General features: G+C 44.0%; 1 protein-coding gene across 1 annotated transcript; it reads right to left on the reverse strand.

Annotated features, from left to right (window-relative positions):
- Window positions 1–20194: 20194 nt before the first annotated feature.
- LOC119267840 (phospholipase A1 PLIP3, chloroplastic-like) lies at window positions 20195–23905 on the reverse strand. Its single transcript, XM_037549276.1, has 5 exons — window positions 22975–23905; window positions 22076–22588; window positions 21911–21970; window positions 21390–21806; window positions 20195–20982 (listed from the first exon to the last, which is right to left on the reverse strand). The coding sequence occupies exons 1-5, from the start codon at window positions 23626–23628 to the stop codon at window positions 20449–20451; spliced, it is 2178 nt and encodes a 725-aa protein (XP_037405173.1). The 5' UTR covers window positions 23629–23905; the 3' UTR covers window positions 20195–20448.
- Between the last annotated feature and the right edge of the window lie 3617 nt (window positions 23906–27522).

Genomic DNA, 27522 nt, shown 5'->3' on the forward strand with positions numbered 1-27522 from the left:
GCAAAGGTTGTTCACGACACAATATTTTTCTTCAAGTTACTATTGAAGATTTTTTTTATCATGAGAAAGGATTGTAGCTCGCAAATGATGATGGCTGTGAAGAAGGATCCATTGCGTGCTTTGCCGTGGTACCAATGCTTTACGCGTGTGCGTGTAGGGCCGGCGAGTTGTGCAACATTGATGAATTGCTATTCTGGGATGAACTTGGTGAGTTAGACTATGGTTGATGCTTTGAACCTGCCGTTGATAGAACATCCAGAACCGTATGAGCTTTGGTGGAAGGACAAGTTTGTCAAGATCATGCATCGCGTCAAGGTATGGTTTATTCTATGTGGATATGGTGATGTAGTCATGTGTGATGTGCTTCCTATGCACATGCATACTTGTTCAATACTGCTAGGAAAACCATGGACAGATAAAAGACAGTTGACATATCATTCAGTTGACGAATTTTCTTTTGTTCGTGGAGGACAATTCGTACCACTTGATTCTTACACATTAGAGAAGTATATGGCTGATCGCAAGAAGCGGGATACTGCTCAAGCTGCATTAGAAGTAAAGAAGAAGAAGGTTGAGGTTGCTGAAATTTCCACTGTCGCTATTCAGTCTAGAAAAAAATATATTGTTGAAGAGATCAGCTCAAAATCGAGGACGATTTTGTTTCAAGAGGGAGAGGATGATAAAGCCACTGCTAACGACAAAAAGGTCCAAGCATTGGATACTGTTACGGCTAGGTGTGTAGCCGCTGTGGATAGCTTTGACCAAAAGCTTGAGCCTGGGATTGAGGCGCATCAGAGAAAATTAGAACTATTGATGCATGTTCAAGAAGACAGGAAAGTTGAGTATGGACAGATGATGCATGCACGTTCCATGGTTTGCATGCATAAGTGGAAGGAGAACCAATCATACCCAGGGATTTACGTGGATAGTAATTTGAAGCATCTAGCAAAGAGCACGTACAAGGAAAACTACTACTTTGCATGCCCACGTCAACCAGAAAGTAGACTTGCTATAGAGTTTGATTTGTTTCTCAATTATATTATGTGTTCCATACAATCAGGAGATAGAAATCAGAAAGAAGTCCATGGTTGCTACTACTTCGGAAGGTCACGGCCACCAGAGATACATGCGTACACCAGGAGACCTCGGCCACATGACGTGTTGTGCTTATGTGCTATGGGGTGGGGTCCGCCTATAGAAGATATCATCAAATTAGTGCACTATATTTACGTAGGCTCAAAGTGTCAGTTCGTTTTCTTTTGGTATGTATGGATTGTGGGCCAAAACTATAAGGCGCACAGTCTATTTGATTTGGAGAATCCAAGTTTTATTGTTTTTCTATTTAGCAGAGATATAAAGTTAGGAATGTTTGAGTCGTCCAACTTGCAGGTCAAGATAGGTCATTTGTTAGTTAAGGTCTGGTCGGTGCATCATGTAAAGCAGGTTATATTTTTATGAATAGACACGATGTGTTTTTAGGGTAAATACCCGTATCGAGTTTTGGGGGAAGCTGTCTAAAAATCCCTAAGTTTTGGAGGAAGCTTTAGAAAACCTCTGTGTTGCGATTTCTCTTCGTGGAAATTGTTTTGTGCGTGAGTATCGTCGTCGAGATTGGTTCTCTCGTGCTGGACCGTAAGGTTCAATCCCTCTACTTCGCGTACATCGCGTGCGCGGGCGAGAGGCTATTGCTGCTGGTGGTGGAGTGTCGTGAAAGATCGGACCGCAACAACCGATCAAATCTCACCACGAGGTTCGGTCGACATTAAAAACTCTTATTCAAGTATCCCTTTATGCTATCCAGAAATTTTATATCATTTCCAATCAGTAATATGTCATCCACATATAATATCAGAAATGCTACAGAGCTCCCACTCACTTTCTTGTAAATACAGGCTTCTCCGAAAGTCTGTATAAAACCAAATGCTTTGATCACACTATCAAAGCGTTTATTCCAACTCCGAGAGGCTTGCACCAGTCCATAAATGGATCGCTGGAGCTTGCACACTTTGTTAGCTCCTTTTGGATCGACAAAACCTTCTGGTTGCATCATATACAACTCTTCTTCCAGAAATCCATTCAGGAATGCAGTTTTGACATCCATTTGCCAAATTTCATAATCATAAAATGCAGCAATTGCTAACATGATTCGAACAGACTTAAGCATTGCTACGGGTGAGAAGGTCTCATCGTAGTCAACCCCTTGAACTTGTCGAAAACCTTTTGCGACAAGTCGAGCTTTGTAGACAGTAACATTACCATCAGCGTCAGTCTTCTTCTTGAAGATCCATTTATTCTCAATTGCTTGCCGATCATCGGGCAAGTCAACCAAAGTCCATACTTTGTTCTCATACATGGATCCCATCTCAGATTTCATGGCTTCAAGCCATCTAGGCTCACCATCGCTTCTTTATAGTTCGCAGGTTCATCACGATCTAGTAGCATGACTTCCAGAACAGGATTACCGTACCACTCTGGTGCGGATCTTACTCTGGTTGATCTACGAGGTTCAGCAGTATCTTGATCTGAAGTTTCATGATCATTATCATTAGCTTCCTCACTAACTGGTGTAGGTGTTACTGAAACAGTTTTCTGTGATGTACTACTTTCCAATAAGGGAGCAGGTACAGTTACCTCGTCAAGTTCTACTTTCCTCCCACTCACTTCTTTCGAGAGAAACTCCTTCTCTAGAAAGTTTCCGAATTTAGCAACAAAAGTCTTGCCTTCGGATCTGTGATAGAAGGTGTATCCAATAGTTTCCTTTGGATATCCTATGAAGACACATTTCTCCGATTTGGGTTCGAGCTTACCAGGTTGAAGCTTTTTCACATAAGCATCGCAGCCCCAAACTTTCAGAAACGACAACTTTGGTTTCTTGCCAAACCACAGTTCATAAGGCGTCGTCTCAACGGATTTTAATGGTGCCCTATTTAACGTGAATGCGGTCGTCTCTAGAGCGTATCCCCAAAACAATAGCGGTAAATCAGTAAGAGACATCATAGATCGCACCATATCTAGTAAAGTACGATTACGACGTTCGAACACACCATTACGCTGTGGTGTTCCGGGTGGCGTGAGTTGCCAAACTATTCCACAATTTTTCAAATGTACACCAAACTCGTAACTCAAATATTCTCCTCCACGATCAGATCGTAGAAACTTTATTTTCTTGTTACGATGATTTTCAACTTCACTCTGAAATTCCTTGAACCTTTCAAATGTTTCAGACTTATGTTTCATTAAGTAGATATACCCATATCTGCTTAAATCATCTGTGAAGGTGAGAAAATAACGATATCCGCCACGAGCCTCAATATTCATCGGGCCACATACATCTGTATGTATGATTTCCAACAAATCTGTTGCTCTCTCCATAGTACCGGAGAACGGTGTTTTGGTCATCTTGCCCATAAGGCACGGTTCGCAAGTACCAAGTGATTCATAATCAAGTGGTTCCAAAAGTCCATCAGAATGGAGTTTCTTCATGCGCTTTACACCGATATGACCTAAACGGTAGTGCCACAAATAAGTTGCACTCTCATTATCGACTCTGCATCTATTGGCTTCAACATTATGAATATGTGTGTTACTACTATCGAGATTCAACAAGAATAGACCACTCTTCAAGGGTGCATGACCATAAAAGATATTACTCATATAAATAGAACAACCGTTATTCTCTGATTTAAATGAATAACCGTCTCGCATCAAACAAGATCCAGATATAATGTTCATGCTTAACGCTGGCACCAAATAACAATTATTTAGGTCTAATACTAATCCCGAAGGTAGATGTAGAGGTAGTGTGCCGACTGCGATCACATCGACTTTGGAACCGTTTCCCACGCGCATCGTCACCTCGTCCTTAACCAATCTTCGCTTGATCCGTAGTCCCTGTTTCGAGTTGCAAATATTAGCAACAGAACCAATATCAAATACCCAGGTGCTACTGCGAGCATTAGTAAGGTACACATCAATAACATGTATATCACATATACCTTTGTTCACCTTGCCATCCTTCTTATCCGCCAAATACTTGGGGCAGTTCCGCTTCCAGTGACCAGTCTGCTTGCAATAGAAACACTCAGTTTCAGGCTTAGGTCCAGGTTTGGGTTTCTTCTCTTGAGTAGCAACTTGCTTGCCGTTCCTTTTGAAGTTCCCCTTCTTCTTCCCTTTGCCCTTTTTCTTGAAACTAGTGGTCTTGTTGACCATCAACACTTGATGCTCTTTCTTGATTTCTACCTCCGCAGCTTTCAGCATTGCGAAGAGCTCGGGAATAGTCTTGTTCATCCCTTGCATATTATAGTTCATCACGAAGCTCTTGTAGCTTGGTGGCAGTGATTGAAGAATTCTGTCAATGACGCAATTATCTGGAAGATTAACTCCCAATTGAATCAAGTGATTATTATACCCAGACATCTTGAGTATATGCTCACTGACAGAACTGTTCTCCTCCATCTTGCAGCTATAGAACTTATTGGAGACTTCATATCTCTCAATTCGGGCATTTGCTTGAAATATTAACTTCAACTCTTGGAACATCTCATATGCTCCATGACGTTCAAAACGTCGTTGAAGTCCCGATTCTAAGCCGTAAAGCATGGCACACTGAACTATCGAGTAGTCATCAGCTTTGCTCTGCCAGACGTTCATAACATCCGGCGTTGCTCCTGCAGCAGGCCTGGCACCTAGCGGTGCTTCCAGGACGTAATTCTTCTGTGCAGCAATGAGGATAATCCTCAAGTTACGGACCCAGTCCGTGTAATTGCTACCATCAGCTTTCAACTTTGCTTTCTCAAGGAACGCATTAAAATTCAACGGAACAACAGCACGAGCCATCTATCTACAATCAAACATAAACAAGCAAGATACTAATCAGGTACTAAGTTTCATGATAAATTTAAGTTCAGTTAATCAAATTAATTAAAGAACTCCCACTTAGATAGACATCCCTCTAATCCTCTAAGTGATTACGTGATCCAAATCAACTAAACCATAACCGATCATCACGTGAGATGGAGTAGTTTTCAATGGTGAACATCGTTATGTTGATCATATCTACTATATGATTCACGCTCGACCTTTCGGTCTCCGTGTTCCGAGGCCATATCTGTATATGCTTGGCTCGTCAAGTATAACCTGAGTATTCCGCGTGTGCAACTGTTTTGCACCCGTTGTATTTGAACGTAGAACCTATCACACCCGATCATCACGTGGTGTCTCAGCACGAAGAACTTTCGCAATGGTGCATACTCAGGGGGAACACTTCTTGATAATTTAGTGAGAGATCATCTTATAATGCTACCGTCAATCAAAGCAAGATAAGATGCATAAAAGGATAAACATCACATGCAATCAATATAAGTGATATGATATGGCCATCATCATCTTGTGCTTGTGATCTCCATCTCCGAAGCACCATCGTGATCACCATCGTCACCGGCGTGACACCTTGATCTCCATCGTAGCATCGTTGTCGTCTCGCCAAGTTTATGCTTCCACGACTATCACTACCGCTTAGTAATAAAGTAAAGCATTGCATCGCGATTTCATTGCATACAATAAAACGACAACCATAAGGCTCCTGCCAGTTGCCGATAACTCGGTTACAAAACATGATCATCTCATACAATAAAATTCAGCATCATGTCTTGACCATATCACATCACAACATGCCCTGCAAAAACAAGTTAGATGTCCTCTACTTTGTTGTTGCAAGTTTTACGTGGCTGCTACGGGCTTAAGCAAGAACCAATCTCACCTACGCATCAAAACCACAATGATAGTTTGTCAAATAGACTCCGTTTTAACCTTCGCAAGGACTGGGTGTAGCCATACTTGGTTCAACTAAAGTTGGAGAGACAGTCGCCCGCAAGCCACCTGTGTGCAAAGCATGTCGGGGGAACCGTTCTCGCGAAAGCGTACACGTAAGGTTGGTCTGGGTCGTCTCGTCCAACAATGCCGCCGAACCAAAGTATGACATGCTGGTAGGCAGTATGACTTATATCGCCCACAACTCACTTGTGTTCTACTCGTGCATATAACATCAACATAAATAACCTAGGCTCAGATGCCACTGTTGGGTTTCGTAGTATTTTCAAAAAAATTCCTACGCACACGCAAGATCATGGTGATGCATAACAACGAGAGGGGAGAGTGTTGTCTACGTACCCACGCAGACCGACTGCGGAAGCGTTGACACAACGTAGAGGAAGTAGTCGTACGTCTTCGCGATCCAACCGATCAAGCACCGAAACTACGGCACCTCCGAGTTCGAGCACACGTTCAGCTCAATGACGATCCCCGGACTCCGATCCAGCAAAGTGTCGGGGAAGAATTCCGTCAGCACGACGGCGTGGTGACGATCTTGATGCACTACAGCAGCAGGGCTTCGCCTAAACTCCGCTACAGTATTATCGAGGAATATGGTGGCTGGGGGCACCGCACACGGCTAAGGAATAGATCACGTGGATCAACTTGTGTGTTTCCGGGGTGCCTCTGCCTCAGTATATAAAGGAGCCAAGGGGGAGGGGGGCGCCGGCCAGGAAGAGGGCGCAGGAGGAGTCCTTCTCCTTTCGGGAGTAGGACTCCCCCCCCCAATCCTAGTTGGACTAGGATTCCCCGAGGGGGAAAGAGAGAGAAGGGGGGCCGGCCACCTCTCCTAGTCCTAATAGGACTAGGGGAAGGGGGGAGGCGCGCGGCCACCTTGGGCTGCCCCTTTCTCCTTTCCACTAAAGCCCATCTAGGCCTATATGGTTCCCAGGGGTTCCGGTAACCTCCTAGTACTCCGGTAAAATCCCGATTTCACCCGGAACACTTCCGATATCCAAACATAGGCTTCCAATATATCAATCTTTACGTCTCGACCATTTCGAGACTCCTCGTCATGTCCGTGATCACATTCGGGACTCCGAACAACCTTCGGTACATCAAAAATGCATAAACTCATAATATAACTGTCATCGTAACCTTAAGCGTGCGGACCCTACGGGTTCGAGAACAATGTAGACATGACCGAGACACGTCTCCGGTCAATAACCAATAGCGGGACCTGGATGCCCATATTGGCTCCTACATATTCTATGAAGATCTTTATCGGTCAGACCGCATAACAACATATGTTGTTCCCTTTGTCATCGGTATGTTACTTGCCCGAGATTCAATCGTCGGTATCCAATACCTAGTTCAATCTCGTTACCGGCAAGTCTCTTTACTCGTTCTGTAATACATCATCTCGCAACTAACTCATTAGTTGCAATGCTTGCAAGGCTTATGTGATGTGCATTACCGAGAGGGCCCAAAGATACCTCTCCGACAATCAGAGTGACAAATCATAATCTCGAAATACGCCAACCCAACATTCACCTTTGGAGACACCTGTAGTGCTCCTTTATAATCACCCAGTTACGTTGTGACGTTTGGTAGCACACAAAGTGTTCCTCCGGTAAACGGGAGTTGCATAATCTCATAGTTATAGGAACATGTATAAGTCATGAAGAAAGCAATAGCAACATACTAAACGATCGGGTGCTAAGCTAGTGGAATGGGTCATGTCAATCACATCATTCAACTAATGATGTGACCTCGTTAATCAAATAACAACTCATTGTTCATGGTTAGGAAACATAACCATCTTTGATTAACGAGCTAGTCAAGTAGAGGCATACTAGTGACACTTTGTTTGTCTATGTATTCACACATGTATTATGTTTCCGGTTAATACAATTCTAGCATGAATAATAAACATTTATCATGATTATAAGGAAATAAATAATAACTTTATTATTGCCTCTAGGGCATATTTCCTTCACGCGCTGCCACGCCCCTCCCTCGAACCAAGATCTCAGCGGCGATGAGCCCAGCGTGTGGCGTGCGGTGGCAGGGGGTCGGGATCGACGGGAGGAGTGGGATGATCCGGGCCATCGGGAGGTGCTTGGCGGCGGCAGTGGAGGAGGCCGGCGCGCAGGAGGACGGCGTGATGCTGCCCAAGGAGGGGAGCGAGGCGGCCGAGAGGTACCCGCTGTACCTGTCCAAGGAGGTGCCCGAGGACGCGGCGCTCCCGATCACCGTGTTCGACCGCCTGCTCGTGCTCTTTCTCCCCTCCATGTCGGTTTCTTTCTCCATGGATCAGTAGCGGTTCAGATGAAGAGCGTGATTTGATTTGTTTGGGTTTGAATTGATCGTGTGTGTGTGTGTGTGTGTGTGTGTGTTTACAGGGGAGAAGAAGGCCAAGGAGGAGCATGCCAAGAAGCTGCAGGCCAAGAAGTCCAAGATGAAGGTATGCGCTGCCGCTTCCTCGTTCCTCCCCTGCTTTGGCGCTGTTACTCGACTCGGATGTGTTGCTAGACTGCTTGTTAGTGGAATCAGCTTCTTGATTGGTGCTGTGCTGCTACTGTTGCTGTGTTAGATAAGCATATCATGTAGTCTTTTGGTACATGGAGTTCTGATTAGTGGTGTTTTATAGATCAGAATTAGCGCTCAGTTGTGACATATAAGTATTACGATACAGCATTAGAGAATTGCTTATATCAGTTTAGTTTATTACTTGAATTTGCTGCTCACTTTTCTTAAGTGCATATCGTTTGTCATTCACTGTTATTTACTTATGTGATCAACATCATTTCTATGTAGATATGCAACTCTTGAGTATATTGTCCTTATATGCCCCTTTCATACCATTCCCACTCAAACCAAAGCTTCTGTATGCTCTTGATATTTGCAATGAGACTTGAGAGAACTTCTGTATGCATTGAAGTTTTCTCTAATATAGATTTCTCAAATTTCTCTCTAAACTTCTCTAATAAAAAATGGTGCTAACTGTTAAAGCTCTTCGTAGTGACATGTTTCTTTTACCAATACAATACTATATTAGCACTCAAGGACTATTTGAGTGATAGGCTATTCATAATATTAGAGAAGTGAACTGATTAAGCTATTGCTTTCCCCAACAACAAAAAATAAACACGGCAGTTGAACAACGTGTATCCCTTCACTTGAAAGCCTATGAAACTTTCTGTAGCAGCAGTGCAGCACACTTTATATACATGTATGAGGCTGGGTAGTTCAACTCTACTTTACTTCCTAACTCATTCATATATATGATGGAAATTGTGCAGGTTCCATGGTGCCAAGTGGCCTCTGGCCATCTTGAACTGGGACTCCAGTAACAAGTAGATGTTGCTGCCGCACTCAATATTTTAAGTTGTTTTTTTCTTTTTTGGGATGTTAATCACCCAGTTTCCCTGTTAATAACCTAAGAACACTTGCCTCCTCCCCAACCCTCGCCCCAGCCTGCCACTGTCGGCTTGCTGCGTGGCTGTCGCCACAGCAGCTAATTAGATTTTTGGGACTCTGTTTCTATGCTTTGCTCGATAACATTTTAGATATTGATTCGACACGCTTTATATAAAATGATTTATCTTGTACATTGCTCTTCCTAACTTGTATACATGAAACCATACTTGTCAAATATCGAGTATCACTGCTGAATAATAACGTCTTGTTTTCTGTTTACTGAATCACAATTCTTCTCTCTTTTTACCATTAGTCCATCTTACAGCCATCAATAAGAAAAACACTTATCTTCATATTAGGCTTATTATTTTGTTGTCTGCAGTATTATAATGTACATATGCTTTTCTGTTCACTGAATCACAATTCTTCACTCTTTTTACCATCAATCCATCTTCTTACAGTTGCATGTTTTTTTTGGCTGTCCAGATGACCAAGCCAAAGGAGGAAGCAGCTGCTCATCACTGAGGACAAGTAACTCCAGCAGGTTGACGCCGTAGATTCACAATGTGCCTTCCATATGCCCATCCAGTTCTGTGATTTGTTTCTTGAAACCCAAAAAACCCCATGCCCATGTGGGAGTTGAACCACAGTTTTTTGCTTGTGGGAAATAATATCCTTGGCTGAATCGACTTGAGGAAGTTTCTTCGAAATTCTTGGAAATACTTTGGTAGTTCCTTTCGGCGAGAAACTGTTTCGTACTGAAGTTTACTTGTACATGTGTGGTTTGCTACTGTTGCTTTGTTTGGGTTGGGTTGGTTCCAGCAGGGAGATGTGCACGCACACTGGCAGCATGAGCTAGCAGCCATGATTGCTAGCCAGCCACCACCATGTCAATGTAATAAATGTGTGGCCTATCTAGTGTGCTGCTGATAGAAATATAGATGTGTGGCCTATCTAGTGTGTTGTTGATAATCTGTTTTTACCTCACTTGGCAGGCACCATAATCTGTTTTTACCTCACTGTACTGTAGGAATAAATGTGTGGCCTATCTAGTGTGCTGCTGATAGAAATATAGATGGAAGATTAGTTGACCAGTTATGCAATCTATAATCCTTCATGTATATTGTTGTTGTCTATGTGTGCTGCTGCTTCATACATGTTTAATAAAATCTATCAAGCAGCTGTTGTCATGTCATGCTTGCTGTATTAATAGCCAATTTAGTTGTGTATTGCCATTTCTATTTTGCTAATGAACACCTTCCAACTTAAATGTTGAATTGCCTTGTACACATAATTGTTTGTAATCTATGGGAAAGCCGTTAATAGTCAGCTGACCTTGTGAACTGTATAAATATATCAAAATCTTTTTTTGTTAAATTGAGCTTATTGTCAATTCTTGCTTATAAGCTATGTTTGATGCTGCCTACAGGTTCTTATTCTTCTTTTTTTCATAGGTGAAGTATGAAGTGTGAAGTCGTGAAGCCTATCAGCAAGAGTAGCATATTATGTATTGTAATATCAGGCAGAGTGTAATATTAGTCAGAGTAGCATATAATGTATTGTAATATTTAGTGTTGTTTTGGATGAATTTCATTCGCTCTAGTCTGTTTGAAATATTGATTGTGTATATAACTTCAATACTATGAAATGGAAACCTGACCAGGGGGAATATCTATGAGAATTGTTTGACAAATTTTCAAATTTCTGACATGTGGGTGCAATTGTCATATCAGCATGACAAGTGGGACCAATCTGACCTGTGGGACCAGCACAAAATAATATGGCTGAAAATAGAAAATTAATAGTAATGGCCCAGAAAATAAAAATGTTGAATTGTTGGGCCAGGCCCATGTATCTGACCAGAATTAAAAAGAAAAATAACATTAAATGGGCTGAATTGTTGGGCTCGGCCCATATAGACACCGAATTGGACCGGGCTGAATCTTATCAACGACCTTTTCAATTGGTCGCAATTTTGCCACGTCAGATTGCCACGTCGGATCTGACATGGCCTGGGGAGAGAGCTAGCGACCAAAACAGAAGGTCATAGGATCAACGACCTTTTGTTAAAGGTCGCTATAGTCAGTTTACGACGCCCAGCTTTTGACCTTATGTTTTTGGTCACAAAAAGGTCATAAATGAAAATTTGTGACCATTCAGTGACCAATAGTGGTGGTCATAAGTTGACATATTTCTTGTAGTGATTGGTCGGACTTTGAGTCTTACTCAATTTCACACCTTGTAACACAGGCAAGAATCATTTCTTTGCTTGATCCATTTTGAACTTTTTCAAAACTTTGTCAAGGTATGTGCTTTGTGAAAGTCCAATTAAGCGTCTCGATCTGTCTCTATAGATCTTGATGCCCAATATGTAGGCAGCTTCACCGAGGTCTTTTATTGAAAAACTTTTATTCAAGTATCCTTTTATGCTATCCAGAAATTCTATATCATTTTCGATTAGTAATATGTCATCTACATATAATATCAGAAATGCTACAGAGCTCCCACTCACTTTCTTGTAAATACAGGCTTCTCCAAAAGTCTGTATAAAACCAAATGCTTTGATCACACTATCAAAGCGTTTATTCCAACTACGAGAGGCTTGCACCAGTCCATAAATGGATCGCTGGAGCTTGCACACTTTGTTAGCTCCCTTTGGATCGACAAAACCTTCCGGCTGCATCATATACAACTCTTCTTGCAGAAATCCATTCAGGAATGCAGTTTTCACATCATTTGCCAAATTTTATAATCATAAAATGCGGCAATTGCTAACATGATTCGGACAGAGTTAAGCATCGCTACCGGTGAGAAGGTCTCATCGTAGTCAATCCCTTGAACTTGCCGAAAACCTTTTGCGACAAGTCGAGCTTTGTAGACAGTAATATTACTGTCAGCGTCAGTCTTCTTCTTGAAGATCCATTTATTCTCAATCGCTTGCCGATCATTGGGCAAGTCAACCAAAGTCCATACTTTGTTCTCATACATGGATCCCATCTCAGATTTCATGGCTTCAAGCCATTTTGCGGAATTTGGGCTCACCATTGCTTCTTCATAGTTCGTAGGTTCATCATGATCTAGTAGCATGACTTCCAGAACAGGATTACCGTACCACTCTGGCGCGGATCTTACTCTGGTTGATCTAGGAGGTTCAGTAGTATCTTGTTCTGAAGTTTCATGATCATTATCATTAGCTTCCTCACTAATTGGTGTAGGTGTCACAGAAACTGGTTTCTGTGATGTACTACTTTCCAATAAGGAAGCAGGTACAGTTACCTCGTCAAGTTCTACTTTCCTCCCACTCACTTCTTTCGAGAGAAACTCCTTCTCTAGAAAGTTTCCGAATTTAGCAACAAAAGTCTTGCCTTCAGATCTGTGATAGAAGGTGTATCCAATAGTTTCCTTTGGATATCCTATGAAGACACATTTCTCCGATTTGGGTTCGAGCTTATTAGGTTGAAGCTTTTTCACATAAGCATCGCAGCCCCAAACTTTCAGAAACGACAACTTTGGTTTCTTGCCAAACCACAGTTCATAAGGAGTCGTCTCAACGGATTTTGATGGTGCCCTATTTAACGTGAATGCGGTCGTCTCTAGAGCATATCCCCAAAACGATAGCGGTAAATCAGTAAGAGACATCATAGATCGCACCATATCTAGTAAAGTACGATTACAACGTTCGGACACACCATTATGCTGTGGTGTTCCGGGTGGCGTGAGTTGCGAAACTATTCCACATTGATTCAAATGTACACCAAACTCGTAACTCAAATATTCTCCTCCATGATCAGATCATAGAAATTTTATTTTCTTGTTATGATGATTTTCAACTTCACTCTGAAATTCTTTGAACTTTTCAAACGTTTCAGACTTATGTTTCATTAAGTAGATATACCCATATCTGCTTAAGTCATCTGTGAAGGTGAGAAAATAACGATATCCGCCACGAGCCTCAACATTCATCGGACCACATACATCTGTATGTATGATTTCCAACAAATCTGTTGCTCTCTCCATAGTATCGGAGAACGGTGTTTTTGTCATCTTACCCATAAGGCACGGTTCGCAAGTACCAAGTGATTCATAATCAAGTGGTTCCAAAAGCCCATCAGTATGGAGTTTCTTCATGCGCTTTACACCGATATGACCCAAACGGCAGTGCCACAAATAAGTTGCACAATCATTATCAACTCTGCATCTTTTGGCTTCAACATTATGAATATGTGTGTCACTACAATCGAGATTTAATAAGAATAGACCACTCTTGAAGGGTGAATGACCATAAAAGATATTACTCATATAAATAGAACAACCATTATTCTATGATTTAAATGAATAACCGTCTCGCATCAAACAAGATCCAGATATAATGTTCATGCTTAACGTTGGCACCAAATAACAATTATTTAGGTCTAATACTAATCCCGAAGGTAGATGTAGAGGTAGCGTGCCGACTGCGATCACATCGACTTTGGAACCATTTCCCACGCGCATCGTCACCTCGTCCTTAGCCAATCTTCGCTTAATCCGTAGTTCCTGTTTCGAGTTGCAAATATTAGCAACAGAACCAGTATCAAATACCCAGGTGCTACTGCAAGCATTAGTAAGGTACACATCAATAACATGTATATCACATATACCTTTGTTCACCTTGCCATCCTTCTTATCCGCCAAATACTTGGGGCAGTTCCGCTTCCAGTGACCAGTCTGCTTGCAGTAGAAGCACTCAGTTTTAGGCTTAGGTCCAGGTTTGGGTTTCTTCTCTTGAGTAGCAACTTGCTTGCTGTTCTTTTTGAAGTTCCCCTTCTTCTTCCCTTTGCCCTTTTTCTTGAAACTAGTGGTCTTGTTGACCATCAACACTTGATGCTCCTTCTTGATTTCTACCTCCGCAGCTTTCAGCATTGTGAAGAGCTCGGGAATAGTCTTATTCATCCCTTGCATATTATAGTTCATCAAGAAGCTCTTGTAGCTTGGTGGCAGTGATTGGAGAATTCTGTCAATGACGCAATCATCTGGAAGATTAACTCCCAATTGAATCAAGTGATTATTATACCCAGACATTTTGAGTATATGCTCACTGACAGAACTGTTCTCCTCCATCTTGCAGCTATAGAACTTATTGGAGACTTCATATCTCTCAATCCGGGCATTTGCTTGAAATATTAACTTCAACTCCTGGAACATCTCATATGCTCCATGACATTCAAAACGTCGTTGAAGTCCCGATTCTAAGCCGTAAAGCATGGCACACTGAACTATCGAGTAGTCATCAGCTTTGCTCTGCCAGACGTTCATAACATCTGGTGTTGCTCCAGCAGCAGGCCTGGCACCCAGCGGTGCTTCCAGAACGTAATTCTTCTGTGCAGCAATGAGGATAATCCTCAAGTTACGGACCCAGTCCGTGTAATTGCTACCATCATCTTTCAACTTTGCTTTCTCAAGGAACGCATTAAAATTCAACGGAACAACAGTACGGGCCATCTATCTACAATCAAACATAAACAAGCAAGATACTATCAGGTACTAAGTTCATGATAAATTTAGGTTCAATTAATCATATTACTAAGGAACTCCCACTTAGATAGACATCCCTCTAATCCTCTAAGTGATTACGTGATCCAAATCAACTAAACCATGTCCGATCATCACGTGAGATGGAGTAGTTTCATTGGTGAACATCGCTATGTTGATCATATCTACTATATGATTCACGCTCGACCTTTCGGTCTCTGTGTTCCGAGGCCATATCTGTATATGCTTGGCTCGTCAAGTATAACCTGAGTATTCTGCGTGTGCAACTGTTTTGCACCCGTTGTATTTGAACATAGAGCCTATCACACCCGATCATCACGTGGTGTCTCAGCACAAAGAATTTTCGCAATGGTGCATACTCAGGGAGAACACTTCTTGATAATTAGTGAGAGATCATCTTAAAATGCTACCGTCAATCAAAGCAAGATAAGATGCATAAAAGATAAACATCACATGCAATCAATATAAGTGATATGATATGGCCATCATCATCTTGTGCTTGTGATCTCCATCTTCGAAGCACCGTCGTGATCACCATCGTCACCGGCATGACACCTTGATCACCATCGTAGCATCGTTGTCGTCTCGCCAATCTTATGCTTCCACGACTATCGCTACCGCTTAGTGATAAAGTAAAGCATTACAGCGCAATTGCATTGCATACAATAAAGCGACAACCATATGGCTCCTGCCAGTTGCCGATAATTTGGTTACAAAACATGATCATCTCATACAATAAAATTTAGCATCATGTCTTGACCATATCACATCACAACATGCCCTGCAAAAACAAGTTAGACGTCCTCTACTTTGTTGTTGCAAGTTTTACGTGGCTGCTATGGGCTTAAGCAAGAACCAATCTTACCTACGCATCAAAACCACAATGATAGTTTGTCAAGTTGGTGTTGTTTTAACCTTCGCAAGGACCGGGCGTAGCCACACTCGGTTCAACTAAAGTTGGAGAAACTGTCACCCGCTAGCCACCTTTGTGCAAAGCACGTCGGGAGAATCGGTCTCGCGTAAGCGTACGCGTAATGTCGGTCCGGGCCGCTTCGTCCAACAATACCGCCGAACCAAAGTATGACATGCTGGTAAACAGTATGACTTATATCGCCCACAACTCACTTGTGTTCTACTCGTGCATATAACATCAACACATAAAACCTAGGCTCAGATGCCACTGTTGGGGAACGTAGTAATTTCAAAAAAATTCCTACGCACACGCAAGATCATGGTGATGCATAGCAACGAGGGGGGAGAGTGTGATCTACATACCCTTGTAGACCGACAGCGGAAGCGTTAGCACAACGCGGTTGATGTAGTCGTACGTCTTCACGGCCCGACCGATCAAGCACCGAAACTACAGCACCTCCGAGTTTTAGCACACGTTCAGCTCGATGACGATCCCCGAACTCCTATCCAACAAAGTGTTGGGGAAGAGTTCCGTCAGCACGACGGCGTGGTGACGATCTTGATGTACTACCGTCGCAGGGCTTCGCCTAAGCACCGCTACAATATTATCGAGGATTATGGTGGAAGGGGGCACCGCACACGGCTAAGAATATGATCACGTGGATCAACTTGTGTGTCTAGGGGTGCCCCCTGCCCCCGTATATAAAGGATCAAGGGGAGGAGGCCGGCCGGCCCCTATGGCGCGCCAAGGAGGAGTCCTCCTCCTAGTAGGAGTAGGACTCCTACTAGGAGGGGGAAAAGTGGGGAGGGAGAAGGAAAGGGGGGCGCCGCTCCCCCTCTCCTAGTCCAATTCGGACCAGGGGGAGGAGGCGCGCGGCCCACCTTTGGCTGCCCCTCTCTCTCTCCACTTAGGCCCATATGGCCCATTACTTCTCCCTGGGGGGTTCCGGTAACCTTCCGGCTCTCCAGTTTTCTCCGAAATCACCCGGAACACTTTCGGTGTCCGAATATAGCCGTCCAATATATCAATCTTTATGTCTCGACCATTTCGAGACTCCTCGTTATGTCCGTGATCACATCCGGGACTCCGAACTAAGTTTGGTACATCAAAACTCATAAACACATAATATAACTGCCATCGAAACCTTAAGCGTGCGGACCCTACAGGTTCGAGAACAATGTAGACATGACCGAGACACGTCTTCGGTCAATAACCAATAGCGGAACCTGGATGCTCATATTGGCTCCTACATATTCTACGAAGATCTTTATCGGTCAGACCACATAACAACATACGTTGTTCCCTTTGTCTTCGATATGTTACTTGCCCGAGATTCGACCGTCGGTATCTCAATACCTAGTTCAATCTCGTTACCGGCAAGTCTCTTTACTCGTTTCGTAATACATCACCTCGCAACTAACTCATTAGTTGTAATGCGTGCAAGGCTTATGTGATGTGCATTACCGAGAGGGCCCAAAGATACCTCTCCGACAATCAGAGTGACAAATCATAATCTCGAAATACGCCAACCCAACATTCACCTTTGGAGACACCTGTAGTGCTCCTTTATAATCACCCAGTTACGTTGTGACGTTTGGTAGCACACAAAGTGTTCCTCCGGTAAACGAGAGTTGCATAATCTCATAGTTATAGGAACATGTATAAGTCATGAAGAAAGCAATAGCAACATACTAAACGATCGGGTGCTAAGCTAGTGAAATGGGTCATGTCAATCACATCATTCTTCTAATGATGTGATCCCATTAATCAAATGACAACACATGTCTATGGTTAGGAAACATAACCATCTTCGATTAACGAGCTAGTCAAGTAGAGGCATACTAGTGACGTTTGGTTTGTCTATGTATTCACACAAGTATTATGTTTCCGGTTAATACAATTCTAGCATGAATAATAAACATTTATCATGATATAAGGAAATAAAATAATAACATTATTATTGCCTCTAGGGCATATTTCCTTCAATTATACCATGTAGTATTCATTTTGCTGCGCAATTTGCCCGATTAGAATATCATTAGAGTCGCCGCCCGAGTCCCCACGCTTACGCGTTCAGTTGTGATTGCCGCCCGCTCGAATTGCATGCAGCCTGATCGAAGCCGCGACCATCTCTTCACCTCTTTTTTTTTTGAAACAAGGCAAAGGATTTGCAATTTCATTGTTTAAGAAAGAAAATTTTAGACAAGAGTGCAAAGTGGCAATATAAAAAATCTACCCACGTGGCATTACAATGCTTAAATGCTCTGCGCCCGCCAAAACCCAAAGAGACATCTTCTATTTAATCTTGCTAATAATAACCATGAAAGGAACAACCATGTTTTCAAAGATTCCAGTGTTATGTTCCCGCCAAATCTCTCAAAAAATGAGCATCACCAAAGGGACAAGTGCCTTTGGAGATCTGAGACGAGTCTGAAGATTATCTCTTCACCTTTCTCTTGCCGCATGCAGTCGTTGTCTCGCGCTCCCGGTCTCGACCAGACAAACAAGCCTAATGTAGCTACCAAGCAAAACCTTTTCCATTTTACCAATGCAAAACATTTTTGCATGCTTTTTGTCGGTTCCGTCGAAGCCACGCACTTGTGGAACAGAACCGATCGGTTCTAAACCCTACTCATCAAATCTACCAGCACTACTACCTCCGTCCTGATTTATTAGTCTCTTTTGTAATTTGTGATAAATTTTCACTAAAGATTTAACTGATAAAATGTTAGTGCATGTCAACAAAAAATATATTGTTGGATTCGTATTTAAACATAATTTTCAATGATATATTTTTTATGACATGCATGAATGTTTTAATAGTTAAATTTGTGATCAGAATCTAGGGCAGATTACAATAGGACCAATAAACAAGGATGGAGGTAGTAGTAATCAGTCGGCCACTCCCGCGGTTAATTAATCAGAAGTGGCAAGGAAAAAGACGAGCATGTATGTATTCCGTGCAAGTCTAACCCTTGCCCGCCGGCTCGGACTTGAGCTTTGGCTGGCTTGCTTGGCCGTGTCGGTCTCCCCCGGCGTTCCCCACCACACATTCTTCCCCGTCGGACCGCAACTCATGCAGCAGCGGATAGGGCCGGCAACGCCGCGAGCCACGCGACGCGAGCGAAACAGACGTACGGGAACCCGCGACGGGGTGGGGTTGGATCGGCACGCCCCGCCCCGCCCAGGTGGCCGGATCGGCACGAGCGGCCGCGCGACGCCGACCCCGGCGCTTGTCGGCACCCGGCCCGCGCCGCGCCGCGCCACGCCGAAGGTTCCCAAGCCCAGGCGTGAGAAAGAAAGGAACAAACGCCGTGATGGTTCGAAAAGAAGAAAGTCCGTGTTTCTTGGCCCCGATCGTTTTCCATTTGCGAGCAGGAGGAGCAGTTTTCGTTCGTCTGGAACTTTCTAAGCCGGTACACTCGTCGCTTTCCCGTTGGATTATCATGTGCCGAGTTGTGACCAAATGGGGAGATGAAGGGCAGGGAAGATGTTCCTCGTTCCGAGATCACCGCTCGGTGAGGGTGCATGCGATGCGCTTGGCTGGAGATGGGTCTCCTTCCTTCCTTCCAACTGCACGCGGGCTCTACAGTTTTCCGTACAACCATCCAACCCAAGTACAGTCAAGTTCAACACAAACAAAATACGGGCCATTGGAGGCACGCAATCGCTCTACGGCCAATGCCTACATCATACTTTCTCTGTTTCCTTTAAATCTGGTTTGACCAAAATGTAAAATAAATTATATAGTGTTACTATTCATCATCCAGGGTGCAGAATAAATTATTCTTCACCCAAGGTAATCTTACCATCGTTTCCTAAATAAATTACTTTTACAATATAAATAGTTACATGCATATTGATTCAATATGTAAAATTTAATAAAAAATAAAAAAAATAGGTTATAAGACCTGAAAAATCATATTTTATATACATTTTACACTATGTTCTTACATTTATAATTTTATGTAACATATTTTACGGCGAGTACATATTTTCTTACGTTCTCTTTTTATGTATGAAATAAGACAAAATTTACAAAACGTAAAATACGTTGCATTGATGACAAATTAGAGAGGGGATGAAGAATAAGTATTCCTCACCCAGGATGAGGAATAGCGCGGCCCTATATATATCAACATCTACAATATAGCTTTATACTAAGGCTATATGGTATCGAAATTCATTCCATGATGCATCTACTAACATTGATTTCATGCTCTAATTGTTGATAAAGAAACGGAGAGAGTATGTAAGTCAATACTACTACTCAACACTTTTTCTTCTTTTGCGGGGTAATACTACTACTACACACTATGTAGAGTACGCAACGACTCTGCATGAGTAGGTGCCGGCAAGGCAACTGCCGACTCACCTACTCATTGAGCAGTTAATACAACTTGGTACTCCATTTTAGCATCGGTCTGAGGTTATCTCCTACAGCTCAACCTATTTTTTTGCTAATAAGTCGTTGAGTAGTAACATAGACAAGAACCACATGAGGCAACAACGATAAGAGACGATGCTACTTTGAGACAGCTTGCTGATGGTGCTTTTCTACAATCTGAGCCTTCATGTTAATCTGTTATACACACACGTTGCTGATGGATCGATCTTAGAGAAAGGCAGCATCCGAGCATTCCGATCACGACAGGTGTCCGCTTGGCGTCCCAGCTCGGACAAAAGAATCATGTATGTAATGCTATCCTGTGCAAACGAACGAAACGAAAGGAACTACGTATCATCATCATCGTCGTCATCATCATCATCTATCACCTCAGTCTAACGGCCAGGAGAGCCCCGAGCACGAGCAGCTTCACCGGCAGCAGGAACAGCGCCAGAATCCGGGCGTGCTGCTGGGCCTGCCTCGCCGCCTCCTTCCCTCCCCGCGCCACCGCGTCCGCCAGCTCGCCGTACCTCCCCCACCCGCCAATGCCGGTGGCCAGCACGCCGTGCACGGCCAGCGGCCACCACAGGAGGAGCTGCCACCGCTCCCGCTCCGCCTCCCGGAGGCGACGCACCTCCTTGCGCACCACCCCGCGGACCGACCGCAGGTACGAGTTCACGTCGTGGTCGCGGTACACCGTGCCCTTGGGGCCGTAGGCGCCGCCGTCCTTGAGGATCTCCAACGGGTGCGGGGAGTTGAAGAAGGCCGACACGGCCGATTGGAGCAGCTTCAGGGAGATGCCTGCTGAATCGCCCAGGTAGTAGATGCCACTGTCCTGTGGGAGGAGGTGGTGGTGCGGGGAGAGCCTCTTGTCCGGCTGCAAGATGAGGACTTCCCCCATTGGGGCATACAAGAGTTTCTGCAGTGAATTACAGAGAAGGGATTACAGCCATTATTATTGATTAAGACTTAAGAGTGTGATTGCTGGACATGCATTGATCCCATGTGTATTTCCAATGCTTATTCAGAAAAAAATGGCATCAACCAATCACTACTAATTTTACAAGATGCATGTTTTAGTCCTATATAATATAGTTACAGTGAGAAAATCAACAAAGAAGATATGGCAGATAATCCAACCGATGAATGTGCTTATCTATTGTTCTCCATGTCAGAAATCAAACCTACCCTCATAAGTCGTTGCAACAACAAAATGGCGATCATGGACCTCGGTTATCTAGTAAAGGAAATATCTATCGCATAGGTTAAAAAAACTAATGTAGCATTTGTGTTACAAAATAAAGAGGTCACCAGACACGAGCATACCTGGTTTGTAAGGCATGGGTGACTGCGGAAATTTCCATTGGCGAGCTTCAGAATGTTGGCGACATGGTCAGGATAATTGCACGAGAATACTCGAGGAACAATATCCCGATGCATTGTGATTGATTGCACATGACTCTTCGGCAGCCCAAGTTTACGGAGTAAGTGGTCACCGCCACACATGATGCATGGGGCACCGAATGTTATGACAGGCAACAATGATGCAGCAGGTGCCTCTCCTCTCATCAGTAGCATTAGATTCACAAGCAAAGCCAGACTCCCACCAAGAGAATGGCCAGTGAATCGCAATTCTGCGGATTTACCATAATTTCTCAAGTGTGATCTGACATACGGCAGCATTTGGTGATACATCCCTTTGGCAGCTTCGTATATTCCCCTGTGAACAAGTACATCGAGTCCCTGGAGCGCATACGAAATGCACAGAGATTACAGTGTTGATGTGTCCATGATGCATAACTAAATGAAGCAACAGAAAAGGTTAACATGATTGAAGACCGGCATACCTCAAATTTGACTGGCTCAAATAGTAGGTTGGCCTGCCAAGAAGCTATCGTCTCCGAGCCCTGCCAGTAAAATAAGCAAGTCACGATCGAGCAAAATAAGTGCCAGGAGCAGCTAACATGCTAAAGGCACGCACGTAGACATGAGATATCAGGGAGGAGTTCTACCTGAACTACGAAGTATCTTGTGCTGCCTTGGTCATCATCGCAAATAAACCATTCAGAGGGACAGGACCTTGAAGAATTCAGATCATCTGCAACAGCTTGTCTTGTTTCTTCCTTGGCAGCAACCATGGAAGTTACTGAATTTGTTGTGGCCACAAATGAGGCTTCGTCCAAGGTTAAACCTTCACTGTTCTCACCACTCACAATGGCCATGATGGTTGCTGGATCATTCTTACCATTAGTCCTGGAACCAAAGGGATTGATGCCCATGGCCCGGGAATGTAAATATGAGGCAGCAGATGACATGACTTGGTATGCACCAAAAGGGTTTATCGCCGGGCCGTTTCCTTCTTCCTCCTTGCTCCCCAACGCAGCATTCTTGACAACTCGAGGTTTTTTATCTGGAGATTCACCTTTCTCAGTGCTCTGCTCCTGCTTCCTATCAGGATTAGCTCTGTCCTTCTCTTGCACTGATGTTGTCACAAACTGTGAACTGTACCGGCGGAGACATTTTGGCTGATTTGGTCGAGGAGGAACCAAAAAATGCAGTGTTAGGAAAACTTGAATGGGGCACCGAAATTTTCTACCAATATGTATTCAAATTAGATAAAAGAACAATGAGGTAACTGGTGTAACTAATACTGAATCGGAGGGAGAGATGGAACAGAGTTTGCAGAATAGTAAAACAAGTACTTCACCATCACCCAGAGAGAGGTACAGTAAAGGCCAAAATAGACTGAATCTAGCTTTGCATTCCTAAAAGTACCACTGCCTGCTGTACCGAAATGAGCTATATATAATGTTCACGTACAGGAAACTCATCAGGGTTGACCGGCCGTGATTGTTAAGCAGGGGACGTGCATGTATGTAACTGGCACTGCTGCTGCAAGCAATGATCGTACCTGAATTTTGGGGATCATGTAGGCGATGTTGCAGAGGTAGGACATTCTGGAGTACTCCTTGGCGTCCTCGATCGACACCTTCCGAAGGAGCCTCGAGAAGGACGCGCGGTCGAACACCTCGCCGCCGCCCTCGTCCGCCCCCACGGCGCAGCCTTCCTTCTCCTCGTCCCCGCCACCGCACGACGCGCACCTCTCGGCCCCGGACACGTCCGGCGCCTCGTCTTCCTGCCCTCCGCGTCCCCGGCCACCGCCGGCCGCCTCGGCGTCCGCCTGATCCGCCCACCTCGGTTGCACCCGCAGCATCTGCAGCACCCAGTTGCCCTGCCTCCGGTCCTCCACGTCGGGCCTCGTACCCGCCTCCTCGCCGCGAACCGCGCCGGCGCCCGGCCTCTCGCCGCGCGGCCACAGGCGCGGCATGGCGGTGCGCGTCTGCTGATTGCCCTGCCTCCGCTCCTCCGCCTCGGGCCTCGTCCCCGCCTCATCGCCGCGAGCCTCTCCGCTCGCGCCGGCGCCCCTCCTCTCACCCCGCGGCCACAGGCGCGGCATGGCGGCGCGCGTCTGCTGCTGCTGCTGCCGCTGCGCTGGCGGCGGCGCCACCGGGGGCTGCGGCGGCGCGGCGGGTCGGACGCCGCCCAGAAACCTCAGCGGGTCCATGGCGTGCCGCGCTCCCGAGCCCAAACCCCTGTGTTCTCCTCCCCGATCCCCCGGGCTCCGAGGCGCGCGGCGGCTGAGCCTTCTGACGCGGGTCCGTATCGCGGCGCACGAGTTAGTCGTTAGGAATAGCGTGGTTGGCGCAGGAGAGGCGGCAACGAGCGAGAGAGAGAGATGGAGGCATGGGCGGAGGAGGCGTCCTATATACGTGGAGCCATGGAGGTCGGAGGAGAGCAGAGGATTGTTTGTGGGGAAGGGAGACAGAGAGAGAGATGGGATGGGAGGGAAGGAAAAATCTCTTCGCTTGCGTGCTCGCGCTCGGCGATCTCTTGGCAGCTTGCGGCGGTGTTGTTTTCGTTTGAATTTGTAGGCGTTTCTCCCACTGTTTCCACATCCATCTACCGTGGATGCACGCACGCACGCGTTGGTCCGCTGGATTTTTGGATGTTTGATGAATCTCCCGATGAACAGTTGTACTTACAATTTTCCATTGTCTATTTTGACTAGATGAAGGATTTCCTTTTCCTAACATCTGAAATATGGATATTTGAAGGTGAAACAAAATGTTGGAGTGAAAGTATAGACCACACCGACGGTGGACGTCTCCGGCCTAACCAGAGAAGAACACCAAAAAGCAAACGAATAGTGCTGTATAATTTGAACTAAAACCACGACACTGACTTTGAATCGGAGGAATTAGTTACTGCCTTGATTTAACCTGACCACACGAGAGTAATAACATTGCAAGGTAATGATGGCACTAATTGTTTTTAAGAAGAAACAAGACACGAATTCATTTTGTGACAAGCTGTATTCTATAAGATTTTCTCAAAAAGTACGACGGGTTTGCTAATTCTAGATGAGAATTGGCACTCTTATCTAATTCCTACACCATTTGATTTTACAAAAAGATTCATGCAAACTTTTTTCCTTGATTTACTTTTCTAGATGACACTTAGTTAATTTTAATCTAAACAAGAGTTAGCCACATCCTATACATTATTAAGAATGTATTAGAATTGTTCGTAGAAAGGGAGTGTATACCATAATTTTGTTCATCTCCTTTCATTCAAAGTCATCTATATCAGTTTGTAGACTTAGGCTCTGTTTGTTATGGTTTATACTTCAGTTTTTGCAGATTTTCCGCCTTGCTTTAAAAGCCAAAAGCCCATATTTACTACGCCGAATACTTACTATTCGTCAACTTAGTCTTTCTCAATTTTGTCTTGTTTTTTTAAGAACTATAAACGAAGGGCTTTTGGCTCTTTCAATATTGCACTTTTTGGTCCCTATTGACCACATTGATGCGTTTCATTATCTTTTTGTGGTTTTCTTTGCTTTTAGTTTCTAGCTTCAAATATATTGTTACACTACTTCCAGTAGTTCTGGAGAGCCTATAAGGCATGGTCAATTGTCGTTGATCGAGCTCCCTCAGAATTGAAGCAGTAATACCATCCCATAGAGTTTTCATGCAAACAAAATGAAACTACATGTACGATGCTTGGCGTCCAATCTTTAGTATGATGAGTGATCCGATGGTGCCCAATACTTTGCTACACACACATGAATGTTTTGATCTGCGGTGTCGAAAGAAAAGAATTGATCATAGCTCATTTGGTTTTGGTCCATGATGGTAAAATATGTCCACATGGATTCGAGTCCTAAACTTGTTGCATTCTTCTGAATTTATTTTAACCTTATCTGCGTTATCATTTCAATGATATAACACCGGGGTATAGTGTCGTATGTATGGCACCACTGAAAGTTGCAAAAATAAATAAATCGATAGCACACAAAGAAAATAAAAGGCTTTGCACTTCCATCTTTTTTTGATATACTTTTGCACTTTCATCTTGTTGCTCTTTATACCTGATTTTTCTTTAAAAAGAAATTGCAGGCTGATTTTTCTTAATTGGAAGCTTGAAATTTAACCGAATCCCAATTAGGATATGCCAAACTTAAACACGGATACATCGTATTGAATAATGATACAGGTACAAAAGAAGTGGCAGAGCCAACTATTTGGCAAGTTTTGGTGCCCACCTTTGCCCCATATATCAAGTATGTGCACATATATACGACATATTTCTGGTATTCTTTTTCCGGAAAACATCTTTCATGTCACATGTACATATATATCTAGTATACTAATTACATTGTACTCCGTATTGTCTTCCATGAATTTCGACATACCTAAGATATGTTCCTGCCTTCGCTATTGTACAAATTGAGATGGACTTAACGTCAACTATTAGGTGGGCCGAGTAAGTATACACTGTATCGAATTCTCCTGAGGTGTTTAAGGAGGATAACCATCGAACTGTTAGGACGTGGTGGATATTGAAGAATGTCACCATGTTTCATGACACGTTTGGCTTAGCTATGGCCGGGTACATAATCATGCAGTAGATGCTATGGGATCCGTCAATGTCCCGGTCGAGGACCCTGATTTCCTTGTAACAAAAAGGTAACGTGATTTGCGGGAAAAACTTGAATATTAAATAAAGAATACAAGATGCGAAGTCCAAGTGCGTGGCTTAACCATTGGATAGGAGACACGTTTCATCGGAGATATTTGCGTGGCGAGAGAACGCCGCTGACAATGACACGGCGGCATGCAAAGCCGGCCCGGCCGGCTACCGATCCGTTCCACAGGCTACCAGGACCAGGGAGGAGCGGAACATCGGCGAAGCCTGCTTGCGTGGACGCGTTACCCTGTGGACGCGTCGGCACGTCAGCGGATCAGAGCTCGGCTTCCTCACTTACGGCCACACGTGGGCGCGCGCCTCGCTCGGCGTCCAGCCAGACTGTTAGCGTCCCACGTCCAGCTCCAACCTCCGGCCTAGCTCATCAGACTAGTCACAATAGAGAGTAACATACACTAATAACATATATATATTTTTAGGCTATATTACTATCTTTATAGTGGATAGTTCCTCCGTTCGGAATTACTTGTCTTGAATATGTATGTATCTAGAACTAAAATACATCTAGATACATTCATTTCTGCGACAAGTAATTCCGAACGAAGGGAGTAATAACATAAGTGTGGTAACATGCATAGCTTTATTTATTAGGTTATAGACTCATATTGCATTGGGACATTTGATGTTACAGTAACTAGCTAATTACTCCCCGCAAAAAAAAACTAGCTAAGTTACTACTACTACATTTTTCCTCATTAACTCACTGCCACATAAACAAATTTGATAAGTTGGACTCGATGTTATTGCTAAGGTTACTCTTACTATGACTAGTCTCATGGCGCTTTGTTTCACTTGCTCGTTACAGATATCCAACACAAACTACACTATTTGTTCCAAAAATTTAATGAGGTTGTCTAAAAAATTTAATGAGGATTCAGTGAGCTCTTATTCGGCGCGTTCAACGCCTGATGCCTACGCGCCATCACTCATGGGCGGCCCATGGCGAGTACTCGATCACATTTACTGGTTGAGGTTGGTGGAATCACTAATTAAGGAGTACTCATTGCAAAGAACACTTCACTTTTTCAGATCATGACAGGTGGCGCACATATAGCGCGCCACTTGTCGTAACCTGGTAGTTTTCCTTTTTTTAGATCCGTTTATTTAAAACGTTTTATCTTTTAAACCGTGCGTCCAAATCTCGAATCGTTTTCACTATTGGATTCCTCGTGTCAAGATTTTCAAAACTAGATCCCATGTTGATAGATTTTGACAAACTTTTTTTTTCAAAAAAAAGTCAAAAAGAACCGGGTGAAAAAACCGAACCGGGAGCACGGTTTTTCCTTTCCGAAAGAGGCACGCCCGTGCCTCTCGCAAAATCACAATCGTGCCTCTCGTGGAAGCAAAACCGTGACTCTCGTGTAAGGAAAAAAACAGAAAACATATTTTTTTTCGTTTTCGAGAGGCACGG

This window comes from Triticum dicoccoides, chromosome 3A (assembly GCF_002162155.2).
Source record: "Triticum dicoccoides isolate Atlit2015 ecotype Zavitan chromosome 3A, WEW_v2.0, whole genome shotgun sequence".
In the NCBI taxonomy this organism is placed as follows: Eukaryota; Viridiplantae; Streptophyta; class Magnoliopsida; order Poales; family Poaceae; genus Triticum; species Triticum dicoccoides.